At 35.9% G+C, this 11806-nt stretch overlaps 1 protein-coding gene across 1 annotated transcript; it reads right to left on the bottom strand.

The window, feature by feature from the left end:
• Nucleotides 1-3278: 3278 nt before the first annotated feature.
• Nucleotides 3279-11446, bottom strand: LOC106528924 (prostaglandin G/H synthase 1). The gene is made up of 11 exons (XM_014024209.1): nt 11277-11446; nt 11145-11204; nt 9256-9372; nt 8998-9138; nt 8664-8807; nt 8414-8595; nt 8258-8341; nt 6802-7048; nt 5022-5308; nt 4133-4280; nt 3279-3856 (listed from the first exon to the last, which is right to left on the bottom strand). The coding sequence occupies exons 1-11, from the start codon at nt 11281-11283 to the stop codon at nt 3507-3509; spliced, it is 1767 nt and encodes a 588-aa protein (XP_013879663.1). The 5' UTR covers nt 11284-11446; the 3' UTR covers nt 3279-3506.
• Between the last annotated feature and the right edge of the window lie 360 nt (nt 11447-11806).

The following is an 11806-nucleotide window of genomic DNA, read 5'->3' as shown; positions in this document are numbered from 1 at the left end:
TCAATTTCGGCTAAAAGAATTGACAAAATCCTACACACTGTGCCTTTAACTCGTCAACACGTTTACACAAAGAAAAGAAAAATGWACATGTTTAGATTTATCTAAGTACTTTGTCAAGTTTATGTTGATTTTATATCTGTGAATTAGAACCAGTAAAAACYTTTTAATGTGTTTTTCTTTAGTATAACAGCCAAGGACATTTTATTTTGATTATTTTAACTTTTTTAATTGTGAACGTCAGTTCATTCTCTGTCTGTACTTGACTGTTACACTTCTTAACCAAAGGAGTACATCAATAAACATTAAAACATTTCACCTCTTGGACTGAATATATGTTTTATATTTTTAAAAAAGTCTGCTAACATAAACTTATAACTTATAACCTCCTAGCTTTATGAGTATGAGAATTGCTTACAGGTAAAAGTAAGTGCATACCCAGTACATAACGGTACCCTGTAAATACAAGGTGTGTTTTATTTTATTGTTGCCCAAATTTGTTTTGTTTCACCCAAAATTTCTTACTTTCCAAATGTTAAAGTTAATCTAATGACAGGCAAGACTTTATCAAGACACGTCTTCATGTGAAGTCTGCAGGCTGAGCAGAAGACGAGATGTTATCAAACTGAAAGGCAAAGAAAAAAAGAGGGGTTTYCTGAGAATTTTAAAGAATAATGTGATGCAAAATGGCAGGAAGGAAACAGAGAAACATCATTTATATCGTACCTGTTCTAACTTTAATAAGAAAATGCTGTCTTGTCATTAAAATGTTTACATTCCCAGAGTGACAAAATATTTTTCTGTAAAAAGAACAAACAACAGCTTGCCAAATGTAACCAGCAGAGGTCAGTAGAATGTCATCTCATTTTACAGTWAAAAATTTGTTGAATGTGCAACACAAAGATCATTAAATATGAAGCTGGGTATTAAAAGTAACATTGTGCTTGTTTGATCTCAATAATACTTTAAACACATGCAGTAAGTGCAGTAAAACCTTCATTATAAGTCAAGAACTGTTAAATCTTCTGTGTTTTACCTAATAAGCACAAACAAATTCACAGATCTGTTTGTGTTTGATCAAAAACTAACAGTTCGAGTGTGAATGAAACAAAAAAGCAAATCAGTAACAACTGTGTATAAATGTGGTAATTAAATGAAATGAAATAAAACTATAAGGTTAAWATTATTATATTTTGTAAAGACCCACTGTTTATTTTTTACCAAATGTCAGAGAACTTTTTAAAATGCTTTTTTCTCTAATCTCATGAGTTTTTTTTACAAGAATATCCTCTTTATTTTGCATCTGTGCCTTTATGACACGTAGCCCAGTCACRGATAAAGGCAAAGTTATAGAACCTCATTTACATCAGAGACAGAAGTGACTCTGAGAGACAAAACTTCTGCAAGATGTGAAGCTTTTTCCCCCTATGAGCAGAGAAGACACATTTAGTGAGGCAACAAGTGTCAAATCTTTACTGCTGTACCAGTTTTAGACTAAAAACGCATAAGAATATGCAAAAACCACAAACACTTACTGTATATCTGAAATAACTCATCTCTTTCAGTGTATTTTAGGTTTTGTTTTTACACATTTTGTGAAAGTTTGCAACTCAGAAGTTCAGGCTGACACAAGGCAGCTCAAAATAAAAGTTAGCTTTATTTTAACAAAAAAAGGTTGATGTGGAACAACAAAGTACAGAGTCCTGCTGAGAACTGATCATGAAATCCATGAAATACAATGTTTTTAGTAAGCAAAGTTTTAAAAAAATGGTTGCTTATCGAATATTTGTATATATAAATATATAAGAAAACAGAAGTATTACATTTGATTTTAACACAACATAAAACAGATCAGTTTTGGCTTAATCTGCCACCATCAAATGTCTTTAAAAGACCTCTAAACTTAAGAGAGAAAATAGATATAACAAAATTAAGCCTTTTTTTGGGCCATAACTTTTCYAGCAGATAAACGGTTAAATGTGGTGAAATACTCGTCTTCTTTTATGAGATAGTATTTGTGCACAAACGTAACAAAACTAGGAACTTTTTAAACCCTAAAGTCTCTTTGATCATGAACAAAATTTTAAATGAACAAATAAACAAAAACAGGAAATTTCTTAATTTAGAGTAGATTAACAACAAGMGCCCTTTAGAYTGGCTGCTGTCCTGYAAAAATAAATTATCCTTTAAAGTCCTACATTTCTTCTCAGGCCAAGAGTCAGTGACCTCTTTTGCTTACCTTAAAATGTCATCATGTTTTATGATTTTACTCTTTAACCTTTGTTTTCTCTCAAAGTGTTTTAAGATCAGGACAATATATGAGAAGAATAGAACAACAGAAGTAATCTTTCTTGTTGCTGTTTATCAAACACCATTCTCTCCTTGGCCCAGTTTCGGCACAGAGATGATTTTTTTTTTAATTTATTTATTCATTTCATTTATACATACTACAAATAATAACACAACACAAATAAAATGAATGAATATTTATTGTCTGTCTGGATAACATACTGTATAAATGTGTGTATTTGAAACTGTCCCAGGGCACACATTTTTTACCACTACCCTGTGTGACATGATGTGTGTCTTGCAATTGCAATAAATCCTGTTGATCATTTCAGGGAAGACTTTTTATTCTTGGATCACGTGTTTCTGTCTAGGTAAAAGAAAGATTTCCAAAACAGCTGCAGATGTGACATTTAGGAAGGAACTAGTCTCACTGGTGGAGGAAGTAAATGTATGAAAATGCCAGTACAAAAACAATACTGTGATTCTTTTTTTTAAAATGTTCTAATTTCTAATGTTAGTCAATATTTTTTTGTAAAATTTAGAAGAATAAATGACCTTTAATATTATCTTTAATTGTGTTTAGATCATTTTAAACAAAAAAATACACAGAACAAAGAGAACTGCATACAGTTAACTGAAGCAATGATAAGAAAACTTTAGTTTTGTTTGTAAAATCAAATGTTTTAAAAAATAACTATAGGGCAAAAAATACCGTGAATTCCCTTTCTTAAAAAATAGGTTGTATCATGTCCAAAAACATTAAAAATGCTGTAAAAGCCAGTTATATTCAACACTGTACCTCGAAGGCCACTAACCCTGCTTCAACGTGTCTAATTTAATGCCTCAATTGCCTCTTCAGGAATTCTGTGTGGTTCTACAGAAGCCTGCTGATCACTCACTCATTCAAATCAGGTGTGTTGAAGAAGAGAAACATCTCAGACATGCAGGGTAGTGGCCCTCCAGGGTTAATGTTGGACAACAAAAGCATAAAATCAAATCAGAAAAGCATTTATTAGAGAAAGCTGACAATGTCACGACTGTGAGAACTTTCCTCAATTATTATGCTAAAATGACCAAATCAAATATTTTGTCATCTGTTTTTTTTTTTTTTCATGAGGTAGACCTGCTTTGAACCCACTGATCTGATACATTTAGTATTAATCTTGRTTTCTCTCGTTAGAACGTGAACCTGGTCACCAAACTAACACAATGAATATTCATCAAAGTTCAGCTGAAGGTTTCCTCGGTTCTGCCCCCTCCTCGCTCCGTGGTACGTGGAAGTCCACGTAAGGACACCACTTGGTGTTGAGACACACCAGCTTCTTCAGAGTGGACGTTTTGACGATGTCGAAGCCCGTCTCCCCTCCGAAGGTGCTGGGCTTCCAGTACTCAGGGGAGTTGATGGGGTTGCCCAGCAGGCCTTTCAGGGAGAAGGGAGCACCCATCTCCACCATGCTCTCACCAAAAATAAAGTTGGGACGGGTTTTCTCCAGCATGAGGCCGGGGTAAAACTCCAGAGCGTCGATGTCTCCGTAGAGTTCCTCCAGACCTTGAGCTATTTCTGTGTCATCTGTTTGGAAACAGAGAAAAATAAAGAATGAACTCAATCTTGTTGGAGCTTTGACTGTTTTTGTGAAAAATTCCTAAACATTTGCTCAAAATATGCTGCCGTAATTCAGCTTAATGATAAATTAGAGACCAAAAAAAAAACTAAAATACTATCACTCTATGCAGATGATACTCAACTATACATCTACATCCTACAGATCCCCACAGAAGTACAAAAGGAATTAATACAAATGTGCAAAATAAAACAGTAAGAAAAGTTTACATTTCATCCTCTTACCCGTTAACTCAGAAAAGGAAGCGTACGGCTTCAGGTTAAATCTTTTCCTGTACTGATTGAAAGGCTGCAGCCGTGCAGCTCGGGCCTCTTTGATGATGGTTTGTGCCACTTTGAGCACCACCTCATGAGTGTTGCGACCTCCACCAATCTAAAAAAACAAGAAGAGAGATTATATCTAAGGTTACAGGAAGTCTGTGTAAAAAGGAAGTGAATGAGTTTGTTTGTTTTGTAAGTTTTATGATTTTTGGTCTATATAAAAATTAAACAACTTGTAGGTTTTTATAGGTCTGTGACTGTGTTTTACTCTTTAAAAGAAGTCTGACTTCTCTTCATTAATGAGTCAGCAGATAAGAAACAGCAAACAGGAACTTCCCCTTGCTTCGTGTCGTATGTCTGTTTGTGTGATAATCAAAATCTAATGAATCATCAGCAGTTTATTAGTCCTGGCAAATTAAAAAATAAACTAAAAGCATAATTTTGAAATCAAATTTAGCTTATTTAAACAATGTGTTCTGATTTTATCACTCATCTGAGCACCTCACATCAGCCATAATCCAGTTTGTTGCAAACTCTACAAAATTGAGAAAAAAAACTTTGTGGTGAGATAAAATGTGGCTACTGAAGCTAAGATGTGTTTCTGATATTTCAAAATAAATTACTTAAATGGGAAATATTTAGTTTCAAATGTAACAAGAAACCATTACTAATTTAAACAAGCTTCACTTAAATGTTTAAATAATAAATTAAAGCAAAATGTGCAAAAAGCAGGAAAAAATGCATTTGGTGAGACTTTAAAGCCAAACGTCAAATACAGAATTTAATGCATTTATATTTCTACATTTTCAAATGTACTGTTTAAAAGCTGCATAACAGGCTGTCATTTCATTACCTGTCCAGCAGGCTGCCGAGAGAAAGCGTCCACCAGCTTCTCTACGCCGTAGTGCATGAGGACGGAGGTGTTGTACAGAAACTGGGAGTACGGGATTTCATCTCCGTCTATGAGAAAGCTGTCTGGCATCAGCGGGTGCCAGTGGTAGAGATGGCAGAACTCCAGGGCGATGCGGTTAGTGTACTGGAAACGCACGTTGAAGAGCAGGGAGGGGTCGTAGGTCAGCTTCAGGTGGTAGCCACTCAGGTGCTGCACGTACTCCTCTATAATGATGTTGATTATCTCACCTGGGGACAAGAAATAATATCAGTTAAGGCGATAAAGACCAATGAAATAGTAAAAATGACAAGAGTTTTAAAGATGCACACGTAGGCACAACATACAGTATACTTAGCATAAAAATTAAGGAAATTTGTGTTTGGCAGATTGTTTCTTTGTTGTTACAACACTTCTTTACAATAAATCTTGTTGCAGGCACCTGARTGGCAGCACCAGAAGCTCAAAACAAGTGTCATTAACAGCAAAATATGCTGTTTTGCTAATTTTTCATGTGCACAACCCACAAACTCAGCTCTACTGCTCATCTCACAAATGCATGTTCCTTACAAATGTGGCACCATTTTAAAGGAGAATTAGGCTTTCCAATGGTAGAAGATTTATACCCCAGAACAGGGCTATTCAAGTGGCAGCCTGTGGATCACATCTGGCCCGCGAGTGACCAAAGTTCGGCCCACCAAATGGTTCAATCATCTRTTAAGCCCAAACCCCCGGTTTTCTGATTTAATTACTGTTATTTTAGTAAAACATAGACTTTTTGTTTTGGCCCTGTGATGGACTTTAGARCTGTCCAGGGTGCACCCCCGCCCCTCGCACTGTGACWGRTGGATATCGGCACCAGTGACCCCCGTGGCCCTGAAAGGAATAAGCGGGTATGGATAATGGATGGATAAACATTTCTATGAACACTCAAGACAGTTAAAATTACAAGCAGTTGAAGATAAAACTATGAAAGTGAAAATAAAATTGGTCAGAGACGTCAAACTAATATGTTAAATATGAGGCARAACATGTTCTTTTTGTTTTTGATATTGTTTAATRATCACTACTTTTATAGGGTTCTGTATGTTGTACTCATGATTAAATGCAGCAAAATAAACTACTTCAAAGGAAACAGATATTTATAATACTTGGTTTATTTACATAATGACTTTAATTGCTGGATGTTTGGTGCCTGAGCTGTTGACCTGCAGTAACTGTGACCCCTGGTGAAATTTAGTTGAATAGCCCMMTCCTAGAAGCTTTGTTACAAAAAAATATAATGTATCAAATACACATTTCCTTACTTTTTGTTCTGTTTTTGTATTTAATTTTAGCATCAGTTGTGTTTTTTTAACATCACACTAGCACTGATTAAAGGATTGTGCTTTGTTTGCTGCTCTAAATGCCACAGCGTTACAACTCACATGGTTTGTTGGAGCTCTGAGTGCATGATGGGGATGACGCTCAGCAACTACCACACCTCTTTGTAGCTCAACTGATGTAAAACAGAGTTGTAACTATTTTTATGATTGTTGTGGTGATTATTTTCAATGAAGCTGACTTTAAATGCTAATTAATTGAAGAGGTARGTGATAATAATTACTTTCTGGGAGGTTTTTTTTTTTTAATTTATCCAGTGGTTTATGAGATATTTTGCTAACAGACAGACAAAAGAACACATCCATGCAACCAAGAAGTAAACATTTCGTTTGGAAACACATCGAGCGCACTGCTGACTCACCGATAATGATGAGTCTGGTAGTCTGGAAAAGCTGCTCGTCGTCCCAGGTGGGATGTTCTGCCTTCAGGACGTCACAGACTCTGTTGTGCTCCCTGAGCCAGACGGTGGCGTACATGGTGAGGCCCGGCAGCAGGCCGAACACCTCCTGCCCGATGGCCAGGCGGTGCTCAGGAGGGGAACCTTCGGGGTACACCATGTGCACGGGGGCCTCGGACACTTTAGGAGGGTACATCTCCCCATTTACCAGCTGTGGAAGGTTTTATAAGGATAAACCTCAAACATCCCACAGATCTCATTTATTTAATCAGTAAAACATTATCTTTAAGTGGCGTGTCTTTTAGAAAAAAAGGCTTATCTTTGATTCAGATCAGTCAATAAGATAAAGTGTTTTCAGTTTCCAGCYGAGCACAAACCGACTGATTTCCTTTTTTAAACCACCAACAGTTTTATCTTAAAAACATTCTGAGAACTCAAATATTTACAGGAAGCAACACTCTTTAACCAGTATATTGATATATGTTGAAGAGGTGAGAAATTCAGCTTCTCCAGCATATCTAATTCAACTGAAACATTTGAAGAAATATAGAACAATTTAATATAAAAAATGCTAACTGAATATGTTTCAAAAATGGTTATTTCTCTTTTTACATTCAAAAGTCTTTGATGCCGATCTTTCTTCTTCTATATAATAAACTATATATTTTAAATAATACTGTTATAATCTGAGGGACTATCACAGGCTTTAAGAATAAAAAAATAAAAACATCTGTAAACTGGAGATAAAACATGAAAACTGACAGCCTGACACGTCCCAATGACTCATCGGATGAAACCTTGAGAAATTACTGTAACACATGGTCATTGATGAGTCAGCATTCACACCTTTGTTTCAGTTTAGTTTTCAGTTTTTTTAACAATAACTTCTGCATACTTTATGCTACTTTCAAAAAGTTCAGTTCATTCAGCAGATTAATACAATGGGGATGACTTCTGACTTAAAAATACTTAACTTTAAGATAGATAAAGTTTCATAGAATTTCATAGAACTAATTTATCTTTTTATTCCAAAAAAGAGCTATTTGAAGTGTGCTTCAGCATACTTGCTTTATTTTTGTCGTTTTGTGATACTTTTCACAACCCTTTTGCTACTGTGGCTTTTAGTTAGCCTTACTTTTAGCTTTATTTTTATTAGCATTTTGCTAACCTTTTGCTGTTTTTTATTTATTAGTTTGTTACTTCTCCTTACCAATTTCCTACTTCAAACATTTATTTTAGTTACCTTTTTTTTTTTTTACCATATCTAGCTTTTAGGTAGCGTTTTACTACTTTTAGCTAGCCTTTTGCAACTTTTACTTTTTGCTTGCATTTTCCTTTTTAGGGGTTTTTTAGTTGGTGTGTTGCTTCGCTTGCCTTTTAGTGTTTAGCATCTTCTAGCTTTTAGCTGATGTTCTATTACCTGATATTTTAGCTTCCCGTCCTCATGGAGCCGAAGCTGATGCTGTCGTTCGAGGTCTTCTCCATAGATGTTGCTCGCATCTACCTGAATAGCACAAAACACAGTCTACACAACGCTTCCACACCCTGTGTGTGAGTGGTTGTCAGCGTGTCTCACCCCGTGGCCTAACGCTCTGGTGAAGCCTCCTTTAGCTTTGTGACTCYTCTTGAAGAACTGATGGGTGAAGTGCTGAGCCATGAAGGCAAACATCAGATTGGTTCCCTGAGGATCCGGCCTAAACTTCTGTCTTTTGAAAAATCTCTCTGTCAGCACTTGGATGTCGGGAAGAACAGGTTTACCTGCAGAGGAAGGAACATTTGTAGCTCTCTTCAGGACCAGGCATCATCGGCGCTGAGTCGTTTCTCACCTTTAGTTCCCATCGGCACAGGGCAGTCCTCGGGTACAGGAGGAAGGAGACGAGTGTAGTAGGAGATGTTCTGGTACGATTCCCAGCTGATGTACCCATATTTGGTGTTGTAGGTTGGAGGACTTGGAACAAGCTCGTTTCTGACTGTGATGGACAGAAATAAAGGATTCAGATGGCTTAAAAAGATCTGCTGAGTCATGATACTTGTGCACAATTTATCAGAATCAGAAGCTTTATTGGCCAGGAAGGAATTTGGTTTTGGTTTATGCACACTGAACAAGGAAAAAAAGACTCAAAAGTGGTTTGTTTGCCAGTTTATAACAGTCTAACTTACCAGTGAGAACTATTCTCATGATGGTGCCTTGCAGAAAAGACCTGTTAACGAGTTCCCAGAACCACTTGAAATGAGTCAGGGCGAAGTGAACCACTGCAGGGCTGGGCTTCAGCAGGAGGCGAATTCTGGTCCAGAACTCGGCTGCACAAAGGAATCACAACAACAACAAAAAATTGCTTTTAAGTTTTATAAAACAGGCTCTATGTTATAAAATACACTTTGTAATGAGCAGTTTTATTTAAGAATCAGCGTTCTTACGACTGGTGCAGTTTTGTCCGTAGAAGCCGGTGCGAGTGCAGTCACATTTGTAGTCGTCCGGTCCAAATCGCACACACACACCTGAGTTCTCACAAGGGTAGGAGCAACAAGGATTCACTGCAAAGATGAAAATAAAATRATCAAAGTGCAAAAAGCATCTTCCAAACATCTCTCTGACCTGTCTGCCACCCGGAGAGGATAATTTGCCTTTAAAATCTTTACTTTTATGTATTTTTCAGAAGATTTTCTAACCAAAACAGTCAGTTATACWGATATGTGTCTGTAGAGTTTTATATGTCAGGTATGATCATTTTCAACGTCAAGTGACTTTGTTAGGATATGACAGTCTGAACGTGAAACTAAATAACTGCAACACAGAAAATGACTTATGTATAACCAAAGGTTTAGAAAACAAGTGCACAAATATACAAAAGAGATGAAAAACCACACTAAAATCTACATAAAAATGCTAAATTAAACATTATGAGGGTTTTACTTTAACGTATGAGGTGTTTGCTACATAAACTGTAGTTTCTTTCTATAAACATACTTATTCAAGAACATACACATCATCATTTACTATCTACCTCATTTCTTAGGTTGCGTAAGATGCTATTGATTCATTTACTTTGACCACAATTTCACCACAAAGACCAAAGAGCTCTAAAAGGCAGAGTCTTTCTCTGCATTCAGAGGATTCAGAGTAACAAAGATACTGAAAGCAAAGAAAAACATAGATGACCTGAGAGTGTTGAATATGTATGGATCAATACAGCCATGTTTTTGTGCATTTATACACATAAATCTTAGCTTTTTCAAGCTGAAACTGTCCTAAACTTAGCTTCTACTCTAATATGTAATAATACAGTGTGTGATAACAAAAACATTTAAGGGTCCATGACGTGACTCAGATACAGGCACTGGAATTAAGTCTGAAGCTGTTTCTTGATGGCTAAATCAGACAGCCCAACCACTTCCACGTATCTTTAACAGTTGTTGTGTTACGACTTCCTGTCTCTTCTTCATACTTGCAGAAGTTCAACYTGATAAAGTTACTTCGCGTCGTTGTTTCTCTCCTTACTTGCTGCACGGACAATGCCCACAAAGCAACACGTATTTTTAGACACAGAGCGTGTGGAAAAGGCACACTGTTTGAACTCAAAGTTTGACTGAAAGGGAAGGTGGCGAGTGATGTGCACTCCTTTGAGGAATGCTGCTCCTTTATAATTTTATACTCAARAGAACAAGAACAAGAAGAGCTTGGGAAATAAATTAAATTATTTCAGTCTCATATTTGGATTCTACTGCGGACTGTCATTCAGTTCATTAAGCTTTTATTTGTCTTAAAAAATCCACATGGTTCAAATAGTGGGGGAGACCGGAGACAGTTGCAACACTTTTTACATTTGACTCTGTTACTCAGAGATYTTTTAAACTAGACAAAACAAATTTTAATGCAATAAACTTACATCTGCTTGTTAATATTCAAAACCATTTATAGATGATTAAAGAATGTACATTCTTCACAATTTACATTTGAAAATGAAAAGTCAGATGTTGTAACTTGACCCCGGTGCAGGGGACAGTTGCAACATTGTCTGGGGGTGGTTGCAACATGTTATTAATACAATATATTTCACTGTAAATAAAAGTTTTCTTATTTTTATATTTATATTAATGCTAAATTTATAAAACCTCTAAGTTATAATGATATTATAGTGTTATTTATTTATTCTTTTTGATCAAATGACGAATATAGATTTGACTTGATGAGTAGACCTTATATACAGATGTCAAAGACTCTAACTGATATAAAATAAAGTTTGAAGTGGGTCACAAAAACAGTGACATTATGTTATAAATATAAGAGGATAAAGATAGTTTCTCACCAACACATGAAGAGCTCCTCAGCAGCATCAAAAGCACCCAGAGGGAAAGGAAGTTCAGCTCTGTTATTAATAACAGAGTATTAATAAAAAAAACAGTAACTGGTTGTAATGTTGATCTATTTGAGGACTCACCTTTCATGATCGTTCACAGTGAATTAAATTATAGTCACAGTGTTAATCTGAGAAAAAGTGCTGGTTTCTCCATCCCGCTCGGTGCATCAGGGCATTTATAAACTGTTGAAAATGGGCGGTCACACACTTTCCTTCACTTCCTCTTTTTAATACATTTTAAAGATAAAGCTCCTCTGGCATCAAAGTGTTTGACAATTTAAATTTGCAATGAAACTGTTGTCCAATAAAAATAGTTTTGTTTGCAATTAATTGAGCAAAAAGAAAAAAAAAACAGCTTGAAATGCAAATTGCATGTTTGTTTTTTTGTTTGTTTCTCAATTCATTGGAAGGAAGCAGTGGTTTGTAGCTGAGGGAGACTCTCAAAGTGTTTTGTTGCCACCTGCTGCTGAGCAATTTACATAAAGTTGGTTTCACTCTGAATATACAGCTGGTAAAATAAGTATTGAACACATCAACATTTTTCTCAGTAAATATATTACTAGAGGTGCTAATGACATGAAATTTTCACCAGATGTTGGTAACAACCCAAG

The sequence above is a fragment of the Austrofundulus limnaeus genome, unplaced genomic scaffold, assembly GCF_001266775.1.
Source record: "Austrofundulus limnaeus strain Quisiro unplaced genomic scaffold, Austrofundulus_limnaeus-1.0 Scaffold413, whole genome shotgun sequence".
NCBI classification, from domain to species: domain Eukaryota; kingdom Metazoa; phylum Chordata; class Actinopteri; order Cyprinodontiformes; family Rivulidae; genus Austrofundulus; species Austrofundulus limnaeus.
Note: the sequence above shows the minus strand (reverse complement) of the source record. Positions and strands in the feature narration are given on the sequence as shown.